At 40.6% G+C, this 24,769-nt stretch overlaps 1 protein-coding gene and 1 non-coding gene across 11 annotated transcripts in view; both read right to left on the bottom strand.

Moving 5' to 3' along the window:
• The window catches only part of LRMDA (leucine rich melanocyte differentiation associated), a 1,127,716-nt gene that overhangs the window by 587,075 nt on the left and 515,872 nt on the right, over positions 1-24,769 (bottom strand). For all 10 annotated transcript variants that reach the window (XR_012159955.1, XR_012159957.1, XR_012159954.1 and 7 more), the window contains exons 3-4: positions 21,815-21,946; positions 9,460-9,594 (exon numbers count right to left, since the gene is read on the bottom strand). Coding sequence is in view for 2 of the 10 variants with exons in the window: in XM_073353193.1 (XP_073209294.1) it covers positions 9,460-9,594; positions 21,815-21,946 (267 nt within the window). In the remaining 8 variants the exon portion in view is untranslated. The remainder of the gene's footprint in view (positions 1-9,459; positions 9,595-21,814; positions 21,947-24,769) is intronic.
• LOC140915415 (U6 spliceosomal RNA) lies at positions 9,073-9,176 on the bottom strand. The gene has a single exon (XR_012160151.1). It is a non-coding gene; the product is annotated as a U6 spliceosomal RNA (small nuclear RNA).

Here is a 24,769-nt window from a genome sequence, read left to right as displayed (position 1 = left end):
AAAATATCATCATCATCAATAAGATGAGTAATATTAGCCTATGCCTGTTTGCACCTGTTAATAGTTCATTATCCTTATGGAAAAGATTTCCTTTCTTTTTCTCCTTTTGATATACATAGTTGTGGAGTTTATATTATTTATAAAATACAATAAGCAAAAAAATTAAAACCAAAAGGTAGTGTGCTCTCAATAAGGGCAATAGTTGACAAGAAGGCTGAAAATCTCACAAGAGGAGCTGCAATTTTGCAGGACCACACGTGCAGAGCAACTGATTTAGTTCAGCAAGCTAATCTGTACAAAATGTATGAACTTCCTTTCTTATGGTTGTATCTTAAGAGGACTCTATAAGGTTATCACCATTTACTCCTCTCTGCCAAAAATAGCATATTGTACTTTTAAAGCTAATTTAAAATAAACTCAGGCTTTTGTTTCCACTTGCCTTTGTTTCCATGTCAACAGTGCTATTAATGAATGCACCAGGAAATGTCAATAAGGAGCAAAGAAGAATGAATAAGCACTAAAAACTTCACACACGGTACACACCCCTCACAACTATCTCGCTTTAATAAAAATAGGTGAGGTCACCTACAGCATTAACAAATGCTTGGTAACACATTCTGACCCAGATGATTTTTCACAGTTCAATAACAACATGTTTGAAGTTTTCACTACAAACAACACACCCATAGGAGAGACCAAGTGTGGGTACAAGAGAAGCAACCAGCAATTATTGTGTTGACTTCTGTTACTTTGATCTCTGGGTCATGACCTTTGCTTTCTTGCAATCTTCAAAGCAGAGACTGTAGGTGAAGTTATTTAGAATGCACACTGTTTTTCAGGCCACTTTCTTTATGTTTCCTTTTTGGACTGGAATATTTTCTGGCTTTCCTCCTTCCCCTATATTTTAATATACGGCTCTTAATGCCCAGTTATCCCACACATACCCATGAGCTGCTCTCCCCGCTTCCCGCCCCACAACCCCCCAAAGTATTAAAGACACTATTTCTTGAAATAAACTTATGTAAAAATGTAATGTTGGTAAACATTTTAAACAATAGCATTTCACACAAAAAGGAAACTGAACTCACATTTAAAAAATATACATAATCTTCACAAAAACAAAAAACACTCTGTTCCAGCATTTTCAATAGTGCTAGTTGAGAAATAGCTTTTCTTTGTAAAAAAATTTCAACAGAAAGATTTTTTTTTTTTTTTTTTTTTTTTTTTTACAAAAACAGTTTTTTAAACACATTCAACACCATGGATCTCAGAGGATCAGGGCCTTGCTGAAAGAATAATTTCATATGCAAAATTATGTATATAACATCCCACATGTATTTAGATATGCTATAACTTTTAAAAAATTACATTAAAATTCGTTTTTTAATTTGTGCAACTAACAGCACTTTAGATAATTAAAACTGAAAAGCTGAAAAATATATTTGACTTTTCACCACTGGATTACGTTTTTGTAGGGTTTTGTTTGGTTTAGTTTTTTGCTTTTTGCATTTCCATTCAGCTTGTTACAACAAAAATAGTTGATAAAACCTTGATTTCTAGCCACATACTTTCTGGTTCTCACACATCTGTAGGATGTAGCAATGTTCAGGTTGCAAGCACCAGAAGGTTTGAATTCAAAACAAAAGGCTCTGGTGTGTGTGGTGTTTTGTTTTTGTTTTTTAAATTTCATATAGGTTGTGTCAAACTTTTTCTCTTTTTTAAAAAAATTAGGGCAGAATTTTGTAAGGCACAGAGTCCTATGAAACTAAATACTCTGAACTCTGACTGACTGGAATGGAGGTGAGTATACTATGAATTTTGCAAGATGTGTCCCTTCAAATTTGGGCCTCAACTACCTGACCACAGCCCTTTGAGCAAAACTTTGAAACTCTCACCTACCTATGTAACTACTGAGTCAATTTTCTCCATAAAGCAGTAGCCATAATAAGTATACATACCAAGACCTTTTGATTATAATACTGTCTGGCACATTCTAGAGATATGACTACACTGAAATTAAAAACCCATGGATGGGCCATGTCATCTGACTTGGGCTTGGGCTAATGGGCTGTTTAACTGTGGTGTTGTTTAACTGCAATGTAGACATTCAGTATAAGGCTGGAGCCTGGGATCTAGACCTCTGCAAGGTGGGAAGATCCCAGAGCTTGGGCTGTAAGCCTGAGTCCAAATATCCACACTGCAATTAAACAGCCCCTTAGCCCGAGTCAGCTGACAAGGGCTAGCCTGTCATAAATATAAAGGGAAGGGTAAACCCCTTTGAAATCCCACCTGGCCAGGGGAAAGCTCCTCTCACCTGTAAAGGGTTAAGAAGCTAAAGGTAACCTCGCTGGCACCTGACCAAAATGACCAATGAGGAGACAAGATACTTTCAAAAGCTGGGAGGAGGGAGAGAAACAAAGGGTCTGTGTCTGTCTGTAGTCGTCTTTGCCAGGGACAGAATAGGAATGGAGTCTTAGAACTTTTAGTAAGTAATCTAGCTAGGTATGTGTTAGATTATGATTTCTTTAAATGGCTGAGAAAAGAATTGTGCTGAATAGAATAACTATTTCTGTCTGTGTATCTTTTTTGTAACTTAAGGTTTTGCCTAGAGGGGTTCTCTATGTTTTTGAATCTAATTACCCTGTAAGATATCTACCATCCTGATTTTACAGGGGGGATTTCTTTATTTCTATTTACTTCTATTTTTTATTAAAAGTCTTCCTGTAAAAAACTGAATGCTTTTTCATTGTTCTCAGATCCAAGGGTTTGGGTCTGTGGTCACCTATGCAAATTGGTGAGGCTTTTTATCCAACATTTCCCAGGAAAGGGGGGGTGCAAGTGTTGGGAGGATTGTTCATTGTTCTTAAGATCCAAGGGTCTGGGTCTGTAGTCACCTAGGCAAATTGGTGAGGCTTTTTACCAAACCTTGTCCAGGAAGTGGGGTGCAAGGTTTTGGGAAGTATTTTGGGGGGAAGGACGCGTCCAAACAGCTTTTCCCCAGTAACCAGTATTAGTTTGGTGGTGGTAGCGGCCAGTCTAAGGACAACGGGGGGAATATTTTGTACCTTGGGGAAGTTTTGACCTAAGCTGGTAAAGATAAGCTTAGGAGGTTTTTCATGCAGGTCCCCACATCTGTACCCTAGAGTTCAGAGTGGGGGAGGAACCTTGACATGGTGGCACAGTGGTGGGATTAACCTGAAATCATTTTGAGATCCAGTTGAGATTTTTTGAACTAGAAATACAGATTTTAAAAAGAAATTTTTTTTCCTTTGGAAAGGAAGTCCAGAAAGCAGTTGAAACTGAAAGCAGATTGAAAAGGAGTACTTGTGGCACCTTAGAGACTAACCAATTTATTAGAGCATAAGCTTTCGTGAGCTACAGCTCACTTCCTCAGATGCATATCGTGGAAACTGCAGCAGGCTTTATATATACACAGAGAATATGAAACAATACCTCCTCCCACCCCACTGTCCTGCTGGTAATAGCTTATCTAAAGTGATCATCAGGTGGGCCATTTCCAGCACAAATCCAGGTTTTCTCACCCTCCACCCCCCCACACAAATTCACTCTCCTGCTGGTGATAGCCCATCCAAAGTGACAACTCTTTACACAGAACGCCACTAGCCGTCACCTTCAGCCCCCAACTAAAACCCCTCCAACGCATTATTAAGGATCTACAACCTATCCTAAAGGATGACCCAACACTCTCACAAATCTTGGGAGACAGGCCAGTCCTTGCCTACAGACAGCCCCGCAACCTGAAGCAAATACTCACCAACAACCACATACCACACAACAGAACCACTAACCCAGGAACTTATCCTTGCAACAAAGCCCGTTGCCAATTGTGCCCACATATCTATTCAGGGGACACCATCACAGGGCCTAATAACATCAGCCACACTATCAGAGGCTCGTTCACCTGCACATCCACCAATGTGATATATGCCATCATGTGCCAGCAATGCCCCTCTGCCATATACATTGGTCAAACTGGACAGTCTCTACGTAAAAGAATAAATGGACACAAATCAGATGTCAAGAATTATAACATTCATAAACCAGTCGGAGAACACTTCAATCTCTCTGGTCACGCAATCACAGACATGAAGGTCGCTATCTTAAAACAAAAAAACTTCAAATCCAGACTCCAGCGAGAAACTGCTGAATTGGAATTCATTTGCAAATTGGATACTATTAATTTAGGCTTAAATAGAGACTGGGAGTGGCTAAGTCATTATGCAAGGTAGCCTGTTTCCTCTTGTTTTTTCCTACCCCCCCCCCCAGATGTTCTGGTTTAACTTGGATTTAAACTTGAAGAGTGGTCAGTTTGGATGAGCTATTACCAGCAGGAGAGTGAGTTTGTGTGTGTATGGGGGTGGGGGGGATGTGAGAAAACCTGGATTTGTGCAGGAAATAGCCCAACTTGATTGTCATGCACATTGTGTAAAGAGTTGTCACTTTGGATGGGCTATCACCAGCAGGAGAGTGAATTTGTGGGGGGGGGGGGTGGAGGGTGAGAAAACCTGGATTTGTGCTGGAAATGGCCCACCTGATGATCACTTTAGATAAGCTATTACCAGCAGGACAGTGGGGTGGGAGGAGGTATTGTTTCATATTCTCTGTGTATATATAAAGCCTGCTGCAGTTTCCACGATATGCATCTGAGGAAGTGAGCTGTAGCTCACGAAAGCTTATGCTCTAATAAATTGGTTAGTCTCTAAGGTGCCACAAGTACTCCTTTTCTTTTTGCGAATACAGACTAACACTGCTGTTACTCTGAAAGCAGATTGTTTTTTCTCTGCTTTGTGGTCAAGCAGAGACAAAAGGGGATTATCTTGTGAATTGCAGGTTTTCTTTGCCTGGAGGCAGGGTACTTAACTCCTGCAGAGAAATTCACAGTCTTCCAACCCAGAGGTTTTTTTTTCTTTTCTTCCTAAAAGTAAATAGGGGGGGTGTGCTCTACCCATTTGCCTGGAGACAAAAGTGGCAGGGTCTTTTTTTTTAGGATTTTGATTTTTTTTGTTTTACAAGGAGCACAGGTTTGAAAAGGAATTTTTTTTTTCTTTGGGCTGGGTAAGCAGGTTTCCAAGTAGTTGGAGGTTTTTTACTTTAATTTGGGCCCAGAGCAGAGACAAGGGAATTGTCTTTTTCTGTAGGCTGACAATCACTATCAGAGAATAGGTATTCTATTCCAGCACAGCAAAATTTTACAGCCAAGTTTTGTTTGTTTATTTCTAAACCTCGGGTGTAAAGTTAGTAAAAACAGAGAGGTTAGAATGGCAAAATCCGCGGCTCGACTACAGCTCGAATTAGCCAAATTTCAGGCTGAGGAAAGACTAAGGGAACATGAAAGACAGATAGAACTCATGCAGCTGAAGAAGGAACAAGAAAGGGAGGCAGAACAACACCAAGCGGCTGCTTACAGGAGAGCTATGGAAGCGAGGGACAAAGAACTGGAGGAGAAGGAAAAAGAGAGGAAGTATGTGGAGGAGATGGAGAAGATAAAGGCTCAGCAGAATATCCCAACAAACCCTAGTAATCCTTCTCCAAGTACCACTTCCCATCCCAGAAAGTTCCCCACCTACAAGGCAGGCGATGATACTGAGGCCTTCCTAGAAAACTTCGAAAGGGCCTGCCTTGGGTACAACATCTCTACTGACCAATACATGGTAGAGCTGAGGCCGCAGCTCAGTGGACCCTTAGCTGAGGTGGCAGCTGAAATGCCTAAAGAACACATGAACAAGTATGAACTGTTTAAATCCAAGGCGAGAGTCAGAATGGGGATAACACCCGAGCAGTCTCGTCGGAGGTTCAGAGCCCTAAGGTGGAAACCAGACATGTCATTTACCCGACATGCCTACCACATTGTGAAACATTGGGATGCCTGGATATCAGGAGCAAGTGTTGAATCTCCAGTAAATTTGCCCTTCCTAATGCAAATGGAACAATTCTTAGAGGGTGTTCCTGAGGAAATAGAAAGATACATCCTAGATGGGAAACCCAAAACTGTAATTGAGGCAGAAGAGATTGGAGCCAGATGGGTGGAGGTGGCAGAGAAGAAGAAAACTGGTCGCAGTTGGAGCGGAGACCAGAAGGGACAACCCCAGACCACACCCTATTCCCGGGGGCCACCCAAAGCCCCACCTACCTCCCAAAGAACCCTCCAGACCCCTTATCGTCCCACCACCCCGTTCTCCAGCAACCCTCCTCGCCCCAGTGACCCGTCAGCTGGACGATGTTTTAAGTGTAACGAGCTGGGGCATGTAAAGGCCAACTGCCCCAAGAACCCCAACAGATTACAGTTCATTGCACCGGAATCACACCAGAGGTCCACAGGCCCAGATACCTCCCAGATACCCTTGGAGCGGAGGGAAACTGTGAGTGTGGGCGGGAAGAAGGTCACCGCGTGGAGGGACACCGGAGCACAAGTGTCAGCTATCCTTGGATCTGAGAACAATGAAAAAGCATTCAGTGTTTTACAAGAAGACTTTTAATAAAAAATAGAAGTAAATAGAAATAAAGAAATCCCCCCTATAAAATCAGGATGGTAGATATCTTACAGGATAATTAGATTAAAAAACATAGAGAACCCCTCTAGGCAAAACCTTAAGTTACAAAAAAGATACACAGACAGAAATAGTTATTCTATTCAGCACAGTTCTTTTCTCAGCCATTTAAAGAAATCATAATCTAACACATACCTAGCTAGATTACTTACTAAAAGTTCTAAGACTCCACTCCTGTTCTGTCCCTGGCAAGAGCAGCATACAGACAGACACAGACCCTTTGTTTCTCTCCCTCCTCCCAGCTTTTGAAAGTATCTTGTCTCCTCATTGGTCATTTTGGTCAGGTGCCAGCGAGGTTACCTTTAGCTTCTTAACCCTTTACAGGTGAGAGGAGCTTTCCCCTGGCCAGGAGGGATTTCAAAGTGGTTTACCCTTCCCTTTATATTTATGACACAGCCATAGATGTCTAATTGTTGTATAGACAAGTCAAGACTATGGGGATGTGAACTGTAGAATGGTCTAATACGTTGTGCTCTAACTGCCCTGTGTAAACCTTGCTGGTGTGCACTAAAAGGTCACTAGTTCACATTTATGTAGTCCCATTTCAAACAGGACTACAGTAACACAAACTAAGTACTTTTGAGTTCTCACCAGCAGAGTTTACATAGGGTAGTTAAACTGTGACACTTCCAAGCACTCTACAGCTCATACTCCAGTAGTTAAATTACAGCACCATGCAGACAAGGCTAGTTTATGAGATACAATGAATGCTTATGGGAAAGTACCAGGAAGTTTGCATTTCAGCTCCAGAGCTATGTGTTATTTAACTACGGAGTAGGCGATTCACTTTAAAACTGGTTAATTAAAACTGTTTTTATAGACGCAAAAATGCCAAAAAAAAAAAATCTGATGGGGGGGGGGACTTCAGTGTTGCAGTTTTCAACAGATAGATAAATCCAGTCACTTCACATTTCTGACACAGTGGTTTGCCACATTGTGACCTAAAACTACCTTGACCTCATAGAAATCAACATTTTGCAGTGAAATGAAACAACAGACATGCTTGTTTTGATGTATGGCTGTGTGACATATTATAAATATTACATCACATAACCGCAGAGATTGTCAATCAATAAGATTTTTTTCAGACAGCACTAAATGAACCATGGGTTCTTGCCTCTGAATGGCTCCTTTAACGTACTACTTTTGCTTAAATGATTAATAGCAGACATATTGTCAGAAAGTGTACTTAAAGTGAAAAACAGTAAACTGTAGAAATATCATTCATTTTTAAGCAATTCTCTAGTGAAAATGTCACATAAATTTACATAGAGACAGCACTATCAGGCTTTTTGTAAGCTAGGTATTAGGCATACCTTCCACTTCAGGGTGAAAGTGATGGGAAAATATTTTATAAAATCTAGGCCACGTTACTTAGTGGAAACCAAGATGCCATAGCTATGTGGAATTCAAAAGTAGGATTGTTAGCAGTTAACATCTTTAGGCTAAAGATACATAGAAACTATTCTCAGAAGTTGGGAATACTGAATATAGAATGTTTATACTCAAGGGAGCAGTGCCGCTGCCAACTCCACAAGCAAAATTTCAACCAAGTACAGTATTACCAATAAGCCACTGCTCTCTCCAAACAAACCTCCTTTCAGGTCTCCTATCCTTTCTACTGCATGTGTTGAACTATACCTCCTACATAACACTTTTGATCGTGTAAAGATACAATCAGTGTTTTCAATATCTTAGATAACATGCTGAAGAAAAAGCTCAGTTTCTCACTTGGATAGATAGCTTACTGACCATGCTTTTTGCCTCTTGTTTAACTCAACAAAAGGGCCATTTTCAGTCAGCTAACATGGAAAACGCCAGTACTCTTGGTCTGAAATCCGGGATCGTATTTGACTGGGGCAAAGAAGCTCAGATGACATCAAATAGAATTTTATTATAATGTCTCACTGCCAGAGGGCAGCAGCTATGAAGAATGATGTCACTTCAGCAGGCATTCCACAGAGTCTTGGATCTATATTCAATCACTGTGATCACCAATGACAATTAACCTTTATATTACGTTTTGTTCTTCAAAAAATATACCTATTTGCATATAACTAATTCCCAGATACATTTCTGTAGGGCTACACTCAAGAGGGGACACTTTACCAGGCTTCCACTTCCAAGTGGTTCCTGTTAATTGCCAAACTACCTTTTGTCTAACTCTGCTCATGAAAAGACATTCAAATGTCACACGGATATTTTGCTTATTTCAAGACTCATGGTTTGACTCTACGTACTGACTGCTCTCTCTTTGAGCAGAGAAGTGTGATATCTAAAGAGGAGCCTTCTCTGTATTCTTAATTGATTTCTTTTGAAGTATGTTGAAAGAAGCAAGTCCTCATAATTCCTTTGCAGGAAAAAAGAACGTAGATCTACGATAAGCTAATGATTCGAATCACCAGATTCAGCCACCCTTACTCACACAGTGAGTAGTGCCTCGCTCTGAGCTGGACTAAAGAGAGCACGTAAACTCACAATTAAGTTCATCTCTATTTAAGAAAGCACTTAAGAACATTTCACAAATTTGCGTGTCATCCTTGTGCAGGGGCCATGCTAATCTTCTCTGTATCGTTCCAATTTTAGTATATGTGCTGCATGTTTCACTTTAAGCATGTGCCTAACTGCCATTGACTTCAGTGGGACTTAATAAACACATGCTTATATGCTTTCCTGAACCGGGCCCCCTGCCAGTAATTCCACTGAAATCAGTGGGTTTATTCAAATAGTAAGGCACTACACACAGCAAAATCTGGCCCTAAGGGAGTCATCTTTGCCTAAAGAGTATAGGTTTGTTATTTTGGGAACATGCTCTGGTTTTAGCCATCTGACTCTATCCAGCATTAAGAAATGGACGCATCTTATCATATTTGGGAGCTAAGATACTAACCTGTACCTCTGGTAGTCATCCTCATCCTTGTCCTTGCTGACCAGTTCATTTGGGCAAGCCATGTTTCCTAGTAAACTGAGATATTCCAAGGAGGGCACCACATCAGCCAAGTGATCCAGCAGGCTTTCTAAATCTGTTATGTGTCAAAAATTGTGGGTTAAGGATTCAATTACATTAATGCAAAAAGCATTTATAGTTGCACCACCACTGATTTAAAAATACATTACAATAACTGGCAATCAAATTTACTATGACCCTCAGGAAGATGTCACATGAATTGTTATAAAGGCAAATGGGGTTAAATTTAAGTGAGGTTTTCGGCACAGATTGAAAGAAGTTGGCTGTTGTGTCATTCTTTTTTCCTTCTCTCTTTTTCCATGTGGCTCACTGCAAAACATGAAAACTTTGACAAAATGATGGATACTGTGTGGTAAAATGGTTAGCCATTTCTGGAGCCATTAAACTTTTCCAACTTGGAAACAAACAGTTATTTTCATAGCACATTCATCACTAATACATTCAGTCCACTAGAAAGTGAATTAAAAAAAGGAGTCAACCCACAACAAACCGCTTTCACTACAAGAATATAAATGCTTTGAGTGTCACAGCAATGCATTCATTATTATTCAATTTGTATACATGAATAAATGCTTCACTGAAAGCAACTTAAAAACCCCAGCGTTACAACATGAGGTATACATCGTATACCAAGTGGAAATAAACTCTGGAAACATCATCCAAATGGTTGTATAGTTGGGTGTTGATCAGGCTTTTCCTCACTATATAAATATCTCCACCTTGGATACCTTAAATGAATATGAAAATGAGATTTAAATATCCACTGCAACATGAGAAATGCAAGTTAGATTTAAGCAGCACAGCACACATCAGATTGAACAGGTGCTGGGCTGTTGATTAAACGAAGAAAAAGTATTCATTTTGTTAACATACAATATAAAAGTCCTTAAAAGATTATATATAACCTTATTTCTTTCAATTATATACAAGAAAATGCTGATTCTCAGGAAAGAAGCTGTATGTACTGTGGCAGAGCTCCAACCTTGTCCCCGCGGCTTCCAGGCAGTTTATGTTAGCCTCAGAGGCTCACTGCGACCCTCCACATACCCCTTCTCTCTCTAGGGCCAGGGTTACAGTCTACTGAGCCCTTTTCATCATAAGCCAGCAAGAAGGTCAGTGAGAGAACTCCCACAGTCTCTGTTATCCCTATGGGCATATTCAAGAAGAGTGTAGCCTCCTGTCTTGACAGGGGCCTGTCTTCCCCTCCCAGGGGTTGTTTCTGTAGTGGCGGGTTGGGAGGAACCTGGGCCCGCCCTCTACTCTGGGTTCCGGCCCAGGGACCCTAATGGCAGCAGCTGTTGGCAGCCGACCTTTCACCGCCAGAATTGCTACATTTCCCTGGGCCACTTCCTAACAGCTCTCCTGCCTTTCTCTCTTAAACGCCTTCTTCACTCTTACATTAGGGCTCTCTTTCCAGTGGCTTGAGGGTGTCTTCATTACCCAGACCTTCAGCCACACTTCCTCTTCTCTGGCTCCCTTTGACCTGACCGGAGTGAGCCCTTTTATAGTATCAGAGGGGCCTTAATTAGAGTCAGGTGTTCACATTACCTTAACGGCCTCACCTGACTCTTTGCAGGTTAATTGGAGTCATGTGTCCACTCTAGCCTGGAGCAGCCCCTGCTCTGCTCAGTCAGGGAACAGAAAACTGCTTATCCAGTGACCAGTATGTCTGCCTTCTACTACTCTGCTGTACCCAACTGGCCTGGATCTATCACAGTACATACATATTATTTTTACCTTAAAAATGGACTGGCTTTGACAATAGTGACAATTATTCTAAAACTATTCAAGAACAATTCAATGCTCTGTTCTCATCCACTTCTGCTGCTACAGACAATTTTTTTTCAAAATAATCCTCAGTTCACTTTTATTGCTATTATTTATACTTGATTTATGTTTTTGTATGATCTTTGTTATTTTTAGATGGAGTTTATTTTATTTCTTCACCTCAATGTCTTAGGAGCAGCAGCAGCAGCAATAGGCCCTGGAATGTCAAGAATGGCTTCATTGCTAAAAACTCTTCTTTTGTTGTAAACTTAATTTCTATTTTACTTCTCACGTGTATAAAAGCTCATGCTGATAATTATCATTAAGATTTTTTGTATGTTGATAGCCACCAACTCTATATTTACATTTATGCTCTTTTCCATAGACTCTTATGTATCCTCAAATACTCTGCATAAGAATGGGGAAAGTAGCTACAGAGAGAAAATTAAGGCAGACAAGAGTGTCACTTTTTAACATGATACAGCAGAGTTAAGCCTCACATATAGAGGATTATGTTAGAACTATCAAGATAGATTCAGCAACCATTAAAAAAAAAAGTGGAAAGACTCCAACTGATTTCAGGGGACAATGGATCAGGCCCTTGGAAAAAGTGCATTATTGTAACAATATTATTACAAATCCATCTTTTTCTGCTACCCAAGCCTAACCAAGACATAGTGGTAACTTACTCTGATGCCTCTGAACCCCTGATTCACAGATTATCCTTTTGGAGGAGATCATTCATGGCTCTCTTAGTCAGTACATAACTGACAGAAAGAAAGCACATTTTGCTGAGGTGAAGTACTTATACATTAGCATTGAATTTAGAGAGTCGTCAGACATTGCCAAAGGAAGATCACATGATTGTTTGAAGTAACCCTGATTCAGGTGCAATCCTGTTAATCTTCTGTAGGACATCTCAACCTACAAAGATGTTCCCTGAAAGAGGTGCTTTAGCACCACAAAAGTTAATTATTTCCATTTCTTTTCCTTAATGGCAATCCCAAGAAGTTTGCTATTAAAGATCTGACCTTTTATTACAGAAAATTCTTAGTGTAGCACAGGTAGAAAAGATCTTCCTTTACAGAGTGAGTGAGCAGAATTTTCTGTCATCACTTCATTAAAACATCTTGTGAAGCAGAAGTTATTCATTTTTCAATCCTTAGAGCTACTTAAAGAATGCTGAATCAGGTTGGGACAGAAGTGTTCACTATAAATCCAAGTCAGCCATGAACCATATTACCAAAAGTATTTAGGTGCCTAACAGTGCAGAGAGGAACCTCTAGCAGGATTTACAGAAGTGCCTCAACAGGTTAGTCACCTAACTTCCCTTGAAAGTCAACAGTACTGACATGCCAACTTCACTTAGGCACTCTGGTAAATCCCACAAGATGCCCATCTGCACCTTTAAGAATCTAAAAATATGGCCGCAAGTATCTAGATTAAATGTGAGCACCAGACACTGATCTTTACTTTTAGAAGAAGAAAAATGTAGGTTCCTACTCAGCAGAGAAGGAGAACTCATAACCAAGACGACATCAAGAAGACTGAGGTGTTTCATGCTTCAGTGTTTACTAAAAAGGTTAATGGTCACCAGATACTCAAGACAATTAATGTTAACAAGGGGGAAGGAACACAACCCAGAACAGGGAAAGAACAGCTTAAAGAATATTTAGACATGTTAGATGTATTCAAGTAATCACAGCCTGATGAAATTTGTCCCAGTTACTTAAGCAACTACCTGAAGCAATCTTGAAACCATTAGCATTTATTATCAAGAACTCATGGAGGAGAGGTGAGATCCCAGACGACCGGAGAAGGGCAAACATAGTACCTATCTTTAAAAAGGGAGGAGCTGGGGAATTAAAAATGTCAGTTAACTTCTATATGTGGAAAGATACTGAAACAAATTATGTAAAAATTCTTAAGAACCTACAAATCTCAGTTGGGGGCTCAAGGTCCTACTATAATATAAATAATAATAAATTATCTTTCATCCAGAAGGATTCCAAACCACTTTTCAAATCCTGGGCTAAACCCTTGGATCTGAACTCCCAGCCAGTGCCTTGCTTGTTACACTATGAAAGAAAAATTAGAGTTCATTTGAAGCCAGATACCATATCAAAGCCTGCAGAAGAAAATCCACACTACTCCTCTGCTGCAGTCAACTAAGAGGATGATAGGGTGATAAGTAACAGCCAGCATGGCTTTGACAAGAACAAATGATGCCAAACAAACATAATTGCCTTCTTTGAGAGAGTTACTTGCCTAGTGGATGGAAGCAGTAGACATATCATCTCAAGTTTAGTAAGGCTTTCGACACAGTATCAGATGACAATTTCATAAGCAAACTAAGGTAATGTGGTCTAGATTCAAGTATTATATAGTGGGTGCACAACTTGTTGAAAGACCATATTCAAAGAGTAGTTATCAATGGTTCGCTGCCAAATGGGGAAAGCATATCTAGTGGGATCCCACAGAGGTTAGTCCTGGATACAGTACTATTCAATATTTTCATTAATGACTTAGATAATGGAGTGGAGAGTATGCTTACTAAATTTGTGGATGGCACCAAGCTAGGAGGGGTTGCAAGCACATTGGAGGACTGGATTAAAATTCAAAACAATCTTGACAAATTAGAGAATTGGCCAGAAATCAACAAGATGAAATTCACTAAAGTAAGTGCAAAGTATTTTAATTTAGAAGGAAAAAAAATCAATACACAACTACAAAATAGGGAATAGCCAGCTAAATAGTAGTACTGCTATAAAGAAGTAGGGTTATAGTGGATCAAAACTGAATACAAGTCAACAATGTGATGCAGCTACCAAAAAAAAAAAAGCCAATATCATTCTGGGGTATATTAACAGAGTGTTGTATGTAACGAATACAATGTAATTTTCACACTCTATTCAGTCCTGGTATGTCCAATTCTGCGCACCACACTTTTGGAAAGATGTGGACAAATGGGAGGGAGTCCAGAGGACAGCAACAAAAATGATAAAAGATTGAGAAAACCTGACCCCTGAGGAAAAGTTAAAAAAAAAAACTTGGGCATGTGTAGTCTTGAGAAAAGACGACTGAGGGGGACCCTGATAACAGTCTTCAGATATGTTATGGGCTGTTATAAAAACGGCAGTGACACTAGACAAACAGCTGCCAGGTATGGGTTTAGGTTTATTTGGTCCTGCCTCAGAACGGGGGGTGGACTTGATGACCTTTCGAGATCTCTTCCAGCCATAACATATCTATGATTTAGAGATTTTAATTTTGCATGTGAACTTCCAGGCAAGCATGAAGGGAATCATATAGTGATTCAGTTGATAGCCGGTTTTATGTGACCTCTCACCACATTCTTTATTGAGATATGTATTATTAGCGGTCTTTAATTTACCCTGTTCCAATGGAATGGATGATGGTATCCTATGGGTTTTTTTTTTATTTTATTTAAAACAGTAATGTATGTAGCACCACAAATTTTCATGGTGTTTTATAGAAACATGGAGTAAGACACATTCCCTAACCTAAGAAAACCCCTAAAAAAAACTACTTATTTACAGAAAAGTGGATTTTTTGGACAGTAGCAAGCAACATCTGCTGGTAGCACTTCAAAAGAAATATGTGGAATAGGATGGTAAAATTTGAAAGCCAGAATAATTTATGTTAGCATCTGAGACCAAGTCATTACTAAAATGATTATGCCTTAGTTCATTAATTGAACTTCTGCTCTCTAGGACTCTAACCATCACACACGCACCCATGAAAAATAGCCATGAGCCCATCACATGTACAGATTTCCCCCCTGAACTAGGAGACCCATCCATCTACTGTCACAGATTATTCTTTGCAAAGTATGTTGAAGTCACGTAGGAGATTTCTCGTGATTGAGTGCTTCCCTGAAATGAACCATAGCTCATGATGCCTCAGTGCACTGTTTCATTAATTGGCATATCATGTGCTCATTATAAAAGATCAACACTAGGCCACCAAAATAATACATTAAAATATCTATAAGGTTGTGTTGAGAACAGACAAAGTAAGCAGAGTCAGAAGTGGGAGTGAAAATCCATTCTCAGCTTCCCCATTGTGGTTTATTATTGCAGCCCAGAGGGTGTCATCATGGTGTGATCTGAACCAAAGAGCTGCAAAATCCTTCTGTAGCACTTTAAGACCACAATTTTAACTCCGCTCTCTGTGAAAAGTAAATCCACCATTACATCCATGGACACTATTAGAGATTATTTTTTGACGGGTAGACACGTTGGTGCTGGACTGATGGAGTTTTTTTATTTTTATTTTTATGTACATTTTGACTATTTAGATATTTGACTACCTACCATGTGCGTGTGTGTAGCCTGCAAATGTGAATACGGCCGTCTCCATCACTTGAAATCTGTTTTTAAAATACCTCAACTATGTCAATTAAAGTGCCTCAGGAAGTATTCACCAGTCTCCTTATTCAGTAGTATCATCAATCATACCAATAGTTTATGTTGTTCCTAAGGACACTTACCAAAAAATAAATCCTCACCAAAAAAAATGAGCTATCTGTCCCTTTATTTTATTCAAATTGATTAAAGATACCAGAACTGTCAGTACACACTAAATGTACAAACATTATACATGTGTATACCTTCCAATCCCAAAGAAATAGATAGAATAAACTTTTTTAAAGTGTGCTGTGTGTGTGTGCACAAGTGTGTGTACACACACACACAGGCATACTTAAAGTTTATTCTGGATCTAGAGATATTCCTGGTTCCTGCAGTATTCCCCATTTTAAACTCAGGGAATATTACTAGAATGAGTAATGTCTCTAAATCTTTTATTGTCTGCTCATTGTGCATACATTGACATAGACAAAGTATGTGCATACACATTGTGTACCACCCATTGTATAAACACACACATGCACATGAATAGATGGTTTTTATTCTACTGATAAAAATCAAACACCACATTTCAAGCTAGGCACAACCAAAAATACCTTCTTCCTATCTCCCTTTCACCATCCTAACAATACTGTGCTGTCTGCTGTGAAACAATCAAAGATACTTATATTCTTTTCTACCTAACTTGACTATCTAATTTCTCTTCTGGTGCACATCACCATAGTATCTAAGCACTCTTTTATTCAACAAGAATAAAGTCCAATAAAGTGCCAAGACTTCACTCCTCCTTAAAGGTTGCTGGGTCAGTAGTGTGTATGTGTATATGTGCACGTGTCAAAGAGAGCTCACTTCTCTTCCCTCTCCTTTCTTTTTTCTTAGTAGTTGTGACCGTAAGAGTGACTGTAAGAGTTGGATTAAAGAGTTCTGAAAGTGGCCAGGTTTGTGGTCACTTTCAACTTCTCTGGAAAGGAGTTGCACAGTATTTAAAACAGCCGTCAAGAAAGCTTGGCCTCTCAAGTTTTAACATGGAGACTGACAGCTTAATTCCCTATAGAACACAACCAATGAGGGATGTTGCAATCACAGAACAAGAGGCATACTTTTAGTTAGCTTTGTTTATTAAAGGAGGACCTCACAGACAATGACAGATATCCTGATTTTCTCCTTAGAATTACAGAAATGTAGGACTGGAAGGGATTTTAATAGGTCATATATTTCAGTCCCCTACACTCAAGGAAGGACTAAGTAATAACTAGCGTTTCTCTAATAACTATTAGGTGTTTCTCTAACCTGTACTTTAAAATCTTCAGTGATGGAAATTCCACAACCTCCTTAGGCAATTTATTCCAGTGCTTAACCACCCTGACAGTTAGGAAGTTCTTCCCAAAGTCCATCCTAAACCACCCTTGCTACAGTTTGAGTCCTTTGCTTCTTGTTTTATTCTTGGAGGTTAAGGAGAACCTCCTCCCTCCTCTTTGTAACCACCTTTTATGTACTTGAAAACTCTTATGTCCCCTCTCAGTCTTCTTTCCGGGATTAAACAAACTCAATTTTTTAGAATCTTCCCTCATAGGTTTCTTTTCCTAGATCTTTAATTATTTAATCAGTCAACCCTTATCATAGGATCACTCTTGTTTTTTACCCCTTTTATCCTTACCCAGAGACTTTCAACAAGTCCTCCTCCTATTTCCATCTCAACCTCAGTGCAACTGAACACATCTTAGTATACAGACATCTAAGATACGGATTTGATTTCTCCTCTATGTTCCCGCTTGTCTCTCTTTTGTCCTGGATATAATTGCCCACGCTCTCCCCAGATTTTGACCCTTCTCCCGGGTCTCCATGTTTTTGACTCACCTGTGGACTTTTTTCTCCTGCCCCCACAGAACCTAGTTTAAAGTCCATCTTGCTACGTTAGCCCGCCTTTTTCCAAAGATATCTTCCCATTTCCTCTTGGGAGTGGTGACCATGATTCTCCCAGCCTTTGGGGGTACAGAGCTTCTCCTTCTCCACCTTTGGGGGCGATTCCTCATCCTTTGTTGCCAGGGCAGCATAATTGTTCTTCATCACTATGGTGGGTGGGTTGGGAGCAGGGAGGGAGAACCGCCTGCTGCCAGAAGTAACCAGCAGGCAGGGTCCTCCCTGCGACAGAGCCATATCCTCCTCCCCCGGTGGTGTGGCAGCAGTCCTCTCTAGCTGGAGATTGCCATTGAATACCCATATTCTATGGCAAGACAATGTAGTAAATGGGGCACCATTGTGTTATGCTTTTGGCAGCTGGTGTGATTCAGGAGGTGGGCTGCTGCATTGTGGATCATTTGGAGCTCCCACATTTTAAGATCAGTGCAGTCATTCCCAATACAATGAGCTGCGGTAATCCAGCCTGGACATTATGAAGGCCAGACCTTGGTCTGATAGTATGCTCTGCTCTTGCCAAGAGCAGATAGAGGAAGGTATATTTGGCAGCTGCACCTATCTGAGCATCCAGAAGCAGTGAGGAATTCAACTCCTAGGCTACAAACCAATTTGACCCTTTGAAGGCAGGTACTATGGTGACCATTTACCTCTTCAAAACGTTTCTCTTTTCCCTCCCAGCTTCCAGTCTGTCTTGCTCAGGCTTTGCTTCACCCATCTCCCTTCCATCCACCTGCTGATCTTGGCCAGGCAACAGTGCTACAGAGACTGAAATAGCAAGAAGTAGAGCTACACATTATTTACATTTGAGAATGTGATTGCTTCAATTTGTTGATGATCAGAAGAGATTCAGGAGAGATTCCACAGGTGAATGGTGTGGTACCAAAAGGGAAGTTAACCTCTGAAAGAGAGGCGATGGGTATGGCTACACTGAAGCTGGGAGCATGCTTCCCAACACAGGTAGACAGACAGGTGCTAGCTCCACTTGAGCTAGTGGGCTAAAACCAGCAGCATAGCAGAGGTGGCAGCTCAAGCTAGCTGCTGAAGTACAAACCCATCAGGACCCCCTACAGTATGTACTCAGGTGGCTAGCCTAAGCCTCTGCCTTTGCTATCCCTCACTACACTGCTATTTGTAGTGCACTAGCTCGAGCAGAGCTATCACATATCTGCCTGGGCCCACTGGGAAGCAGACTCCCAGCTACAGTGTAGACATACCCTACGTGCAGTGCTAGGTATTCGAGGTGGGATAGCCACAGAACTATCTAGTAATACACGAGTAGACATACTCCCTGTCTGGGTGCAAGATGACATCATCCATCAGCAAAAATGATGCCATTTCTGTTCCATCTTCTGATCTCAAACCTGACTGGCAGAGGTACAGAATCTTGGCAGCAGACAAGGTGAAGCTGAAAATCGTTCTTTGCTAGTGGTGTATACAATTTGATGAAGATAGAGGGTTGCATACAGGCAGTAGGTTGATAGGCCCAGGGATAGCTTCCTTAGTACTGACCAAACTTACTGCATACTTTGGGAGCAAGTGATCTTCCAAAGTGGCATTTATGCATCTCTGTGTAGGTAGATTCCCAGGTGTTTTTCACAGATATGAAGGGCATAGGTCTGAGCTAAGCTTTCTTGTAGTATTTCAAGAGTATCTTGTTGTGAGCATGAGACAAAGACTGGCAAGAGGGAGCGATGTTTCTAATCCTGGGCTCAATATACAGTTCCTTTTGCCTGGAGAGCATACCCTGAATCCAGGTGATCCTTCTTGTCAAATAGGGTGACCATTCTTCATGACATGTGATGCCTTCTTCTTCCAGGGTAGTGTGAAGTTAATCAGGATGGATATAGCAGTTCACTATCCTGAAGAGTTCAGAGAGCCATGATTTAACGGCTGCTAAAGTATTCTAATCACTGCTCGGGAACAGGACACATAATTTTTAGGCTTCAGGTCTACCTGCTTCTTCCACAGATTTTCACCATTAAGCATTTCACTTCCTTCTCCTCTACTCCATGCACCACTAGTCATCTCAGAAATAAAGTGGATTGTGAGCATTTCCCTTTTGGAAGGATAGACCGATTCCTGTTTTATTCTAGATGGGTCTTCTTCCCATTGCCATGTCATAGATTCATAGATATTTAGGTCAAAAGGGATCATTATGATCATCTAGTCCGACCTCCTGCACAACGCAGGCCACAGAATTTCACCCACCACTCCTGCGAAAAACCTCTCACCCATGTCTGAGCTACTGAAGTCCTCAAATCATGGTTTAATGTCCTTTTCCACAGTTCTACTGCATTCTGGCTTCCAACATCAGTGCAGTCCATTTTAAACTGATCCCCTATGGTACTCATTTCAGTATGCTATTAAATATCCATGGCCCCTTGCAAATAGCCAAGTCAAGGATGTACCAGTTGATGTGCTGCAGGAGGCTCACATGAACCCTCATTCTTCAAATGTGCCATCCAAACTGAAGAGAAGGTTATGGGAGGTCTCCTTCCTCTGTATACTGCCAAATCTTCCCTGCCTAAGAGCACCTATCTATAGAACTCAAAAATACTTCCAAAGAGCATTTTTTCCCCCTTCTCTGCAAGTTCAATGCCCTCCCCCCTGACTGTACTAACAAATTTTGTGTACGTCCTTTGTTAAATTACTGGCTGCATGCTGCAGGAATGTACACTGGTATATGTAATTCCTTATCCCATTGAACAGCTGAGTTTTGAGAGATACACCCAGAGAACTAACCTTCATAATTTAAAACCTGCATTTTAAAAAACTGCTTCATGGACCAAACCCTGCTCATCTTACTCGCAATTACTTTGAGGGACTGTTCACTGGACTAAGGCAAGCAGGATTTGGTGCTATATATTGAATATCATTGTAATTCTAACAGAACCTCTTTAAATCGCACTAATGCTATTTCCTTCTCTGATTCTGTTCATTTAGTCTTGATTCAGGAGAGTGTCCTCCACTTGGCAACAGGGAAATGCAGAACTACACAATCACTGATCTGGCAACCCACACTGTACACCCCATGCGGGGGGAATGCTTCATCAGATTTTGTACCATGGATAGGATCAGCGAGAATTTTTTAGTTTGTGCTGTGTCATAGTGTGTTTAATCAAGGTTTTACTGTAAAAGCAAATCATAAAACAAAATAGTTGTCTATATCCAACCCTCAGGACCTTGCCATTAACCAGAAATCCAACCAAATTAAACTAGTACAGAGGTGATCTTTGGAACACAGAAGGCTGCAATGGCAAGTTATTCGGACCCCAAGATTACACCTAATTTTGCTCATATGTTTTCAATGTTTTAAATTTAAAAAGTCAAAGATAAATGTGTGCAGCTGTAATATTTGCAGCTACTTTTTATGCGCCACAATACAGGACTATAAATTGCTTTTCTGTTTGCATTTATTGTAATAAATGCCTGAGCAGCTTTGTCCTTATACTGCCATTACAAGGAAGGGGCCTCCATGGTCTATGCTTCAGGACTCTGCAGGCTTCATTTGACTTCAGGCCACAGTTTCATCACCCCTAACTTTGGTGACTATAGGCGTGTGCAAACACACACTAAAACATTGCTTCTAATAGCACTTCGCACATGCTTAAGTGCTTTGCTGGTTACCGATGGACTTAAGCACATTCTTAAATGTCGTACTGAATTGGACCCAGGTTTAGATTGCCTACATCTTTTGGGGTAGCTAATGGGAAAGTCATAAATTCAGTGACCGACTCAGAACTGTACATGCGCAACAGCTACCAAACTGTTCATATTGACCAACCGCATTACCAGATCACTACATCCAAGGAGTTTTTTTGTTTTAAAAAGAGGTATCCAAAGTCTTAAAAGTTTATGCTGTTTCACTGCATGCTCTATTCCACTAGAGGTCAGCCTGCAACAAAACCCCAAGCAAACACAGGAGCTGCTGCATGCTGCCAGCATTGACATTATTTTCTTTCTCTACTTTATCTATTAAAAAAGATTCCTTCAGAGCCATAACTTAGATCTCACTCTAAAATGGAGCAACAGGAAGATATAATGGTGCATTTCATTTATGAATGACCTATAATAAATTACTGTGAAGTATTCCAGGTGCCAAGAGAGAGGCTGCTTTGTCTGCACATGAACTATATTTCACATAATTTAATTTGGCTGACACATAAAACTCATTTGACATTTTGCAGGTATTTCTTTGAAAGGATATTTGGTTCTTGTTGAGCGTTAAGGTATGGAGGTGAGGTAACCTGGGTAACCAAAGGTCATTTCCGAGGAGATTGTTGTCCAAGATCAACTCTTCCAGGCAACTGAATGTTTTTAGTCCTTCTAGTGACCTGCAAACGACAAAGACAACAGGAAAAATGATACTCCATTAAATCAGAGAGGCCATTATGAGCTGAAATAAATATTTTAACCTTCCCTTTCAAGAGAGGGAACAGTTTTGGTTTGGCCCTGTCAGGAGAGTGAATGACAAGAATTAGTGGCAAGGGGAATGCTGGCACGGCAACACATCCTTCACATGCTGGCAGGATGAAGGATGGGGGTCACTTAGTGAGTAGCCAGGATCCAAAACAAAAGGCTTCAGATACGGGGCCTGCAGGATGAATTTGTCAATGTCTTGTGCCTTCAGGCACCCAGCCTCGCCTGACCCTAACCTCCATTCCCAAGATAAATAACTCTGTCACAGTTCACCTTCATTCCCTGGACACAAATTTAAGTTATCATTCATCATTTCTGCCAAGAAATATCATACCCCAACAACAAAAATACATCCAACTTCAAGTATCGTTTCTTAGCAGTTACCTTACTGCAATCATAGGAAAAGCTGTGGGGATTTTTGTTCTTTTTTTATTAACTACTTAATTTGCTACTGCTTGCATCTCTGAGACCAACATAAAATGCTTCATATTTGCAGAATTGCTCCAGACACAGAAGCCGTATGCTTTGATTTTAAAGCCTACTGCCCCAACCCCTGTAGAAAGCAGTTTTAAAAAGAAGAACTTTACAACATAAAAATGCAAATGCCAGGTATCTGTGAGAAACCACCACCCAGTTAGGAAAGTAGAGGAAGATATTGAGGAACTAGCTTCCCTGCTCTGCTGAGGCACTTATTCCGAAGTTAACTCTTAATTTCAGAGGCTTGCACATTCCTAAAGGAGGGAGGTAAGGGGAGAAAAACCCACATTAATCAAGAGAGACAGCAGGTTATATGGAGCAAATGAACAGCCACACATTCACAGCTCATTCACCTACCAGACACCTAGAGAGATGCTGAGATTGCATGACTTGACAGCTGATCTACTATGCAGGCCAGTGGGAAGATCATCACTGTATCTCTTGGCTGTTTTATAAAATGTGATGAATAAGGGAGATGCAGTCTACACTATTCATTTTCTAATGACATTTATACTAGGGGTATTTTCCCCCTTCCACTCCCCACCTCTTTCTTTGTTTCTTTGCACAAAGATCCATTTAAAAAAAAAATAAGGCGAGCCTCTTAGAGAGAGATATGGAACATGTCACTAATGGAGGAAAATGCAGCAGTTAGGATGAAATGCGATTTTTTAATTGCGTGGATTAATTTAATGTCCACCAAGTCAACAAAAACCCAGATGCTGCTTCTGCAGATGCATCACTGCCTCCCCCATTGCCATTATGAAGCACAGTCAGAGGGTGCAAATTGAAAATTCTTATGTGGGAAGTCAAACCTGCAACCTTCAAACTAAAGTTTAAGGGCACTGTCTACTAGTTATAAATATTCAAAAGTAAAAACCAGCACTCAAGTACTTAAACAGCACCTTCAGTCTAAGGCTCTCACAGGACTTCAAACACTTACACTGCATTATCTGTGGGAAGTATAGTTAAGTATCATTAACCCCATTGTACTTATGGGCAATTGAGGTACACAGAGGTTAAGTGAATTTGCCCAAAGCAAGTCATTGGCCAGGTCTACACTATAACCTCTTGCTGGCATAGCTATGCCAGTCAGAGGTGTCATCTCTAGCCCACATAGCTGTGTCAGCAAAGGCCCCCAGTGTAGACGTACAGCTTATTTTATTTGTTTGGGGGGTTTAGTGGGGGAAGGAGCAGGGAGGTGGCTGGAATAAGCTATCCCAGCAAAAGCAGTTTTGTTAGCATAAACTGCATGCACGCTAGGAGCATTTTTTTGGTATAGTGTACTGGCATAGCTATACCAGCAAAGCACTCCATACAGACCTGGCTTCTGCCAGGATCAGGATTAGAACCCAGAGCTGCCCCAATGCTTCTGCACAAGTACCGGTGAAAGAAAAGCAATCTAGAGGAGGTAGGAGCTAATTTATTATGCTGTTATGATTTTTAATTTGTTTTTTTGACGAACCTAGTTTAGAAAATTCCCCTTAACACTCTTTACTATATAAATAGCTAATAGCGGAGTATAGCCAACCCTCACTTTTTAATATAAGGCTTCTGCTTGCCAAAAGGAGTTCAAAATAGACCACTTCTCTGTCAGCGCCACAGAGCCTTATGGGACGCTAATAGACCCTATGTGAATAAACATTGCTTGGGTTCTGGTCAGTGTCAGCATCAAATACACATTGTTCCTGAGTTATGTTATGCAAATATAATGCCTTTATCATAAGAATCAGCAAATGGTTGGCAACTGGCAAGGAGAAGAAAGCATACATCCAGCATTGCTGCAGGGGAGGCATAAAACAAAATGACAAGCCATGAAGTGGGACAAAGGCCCTGAAACACTAGAGGGAGTTGCCTATTGAAATGGCCTTTCTTTCTAAATCTTAGGCTGCGTACAATGGTACTAGCTTCATAGATGAGTAGAGAAAATTGTGTGTAAATCCCCTTACACCTGTCTGGTTTTGATAATTTTTGCCATGTAATGTTATTAACTGCTCAGTTAAAAAGGAGCTGTGTTACACAGGGGGTTGCTTATTAATTGTTGTTTTCATGTCATCAGCATGGTGTGCACTTGGTGATTTAATCAGCTAAATTCAGAGCCTAGGGACAGGGCAGGGATTGCTACAGTGCAGAGAGGGTGTAGACAATTAACATAAATTTACATTCGTATGTTATTTTGCTATTCACAGAATTATCAGCTTCCCCCGCTCCCATCCCCACTAAAGAATCAAAAAAGAACTTCATTTGAAAGTTGTTGAGGAAAC

The sequence above is a fragment of the Lepidochelys kempii genome, chromosome 7, assembly GCF_965140265.1.
Source record: "Lepidochelys kempii isolate rLepKem1 chromosome 7, rLepKem1.hap2, whole genome shotgun sequence".
NCBI classification, from domain to species: Eukaryota; Metazoa; Chordata; order Testudines; family Cheloniidae; genus Lepidochelys; species Lepidochelys kempii.
This window is presented reverse-complemented; position numbering and strand designations above follow the sequence as displayed.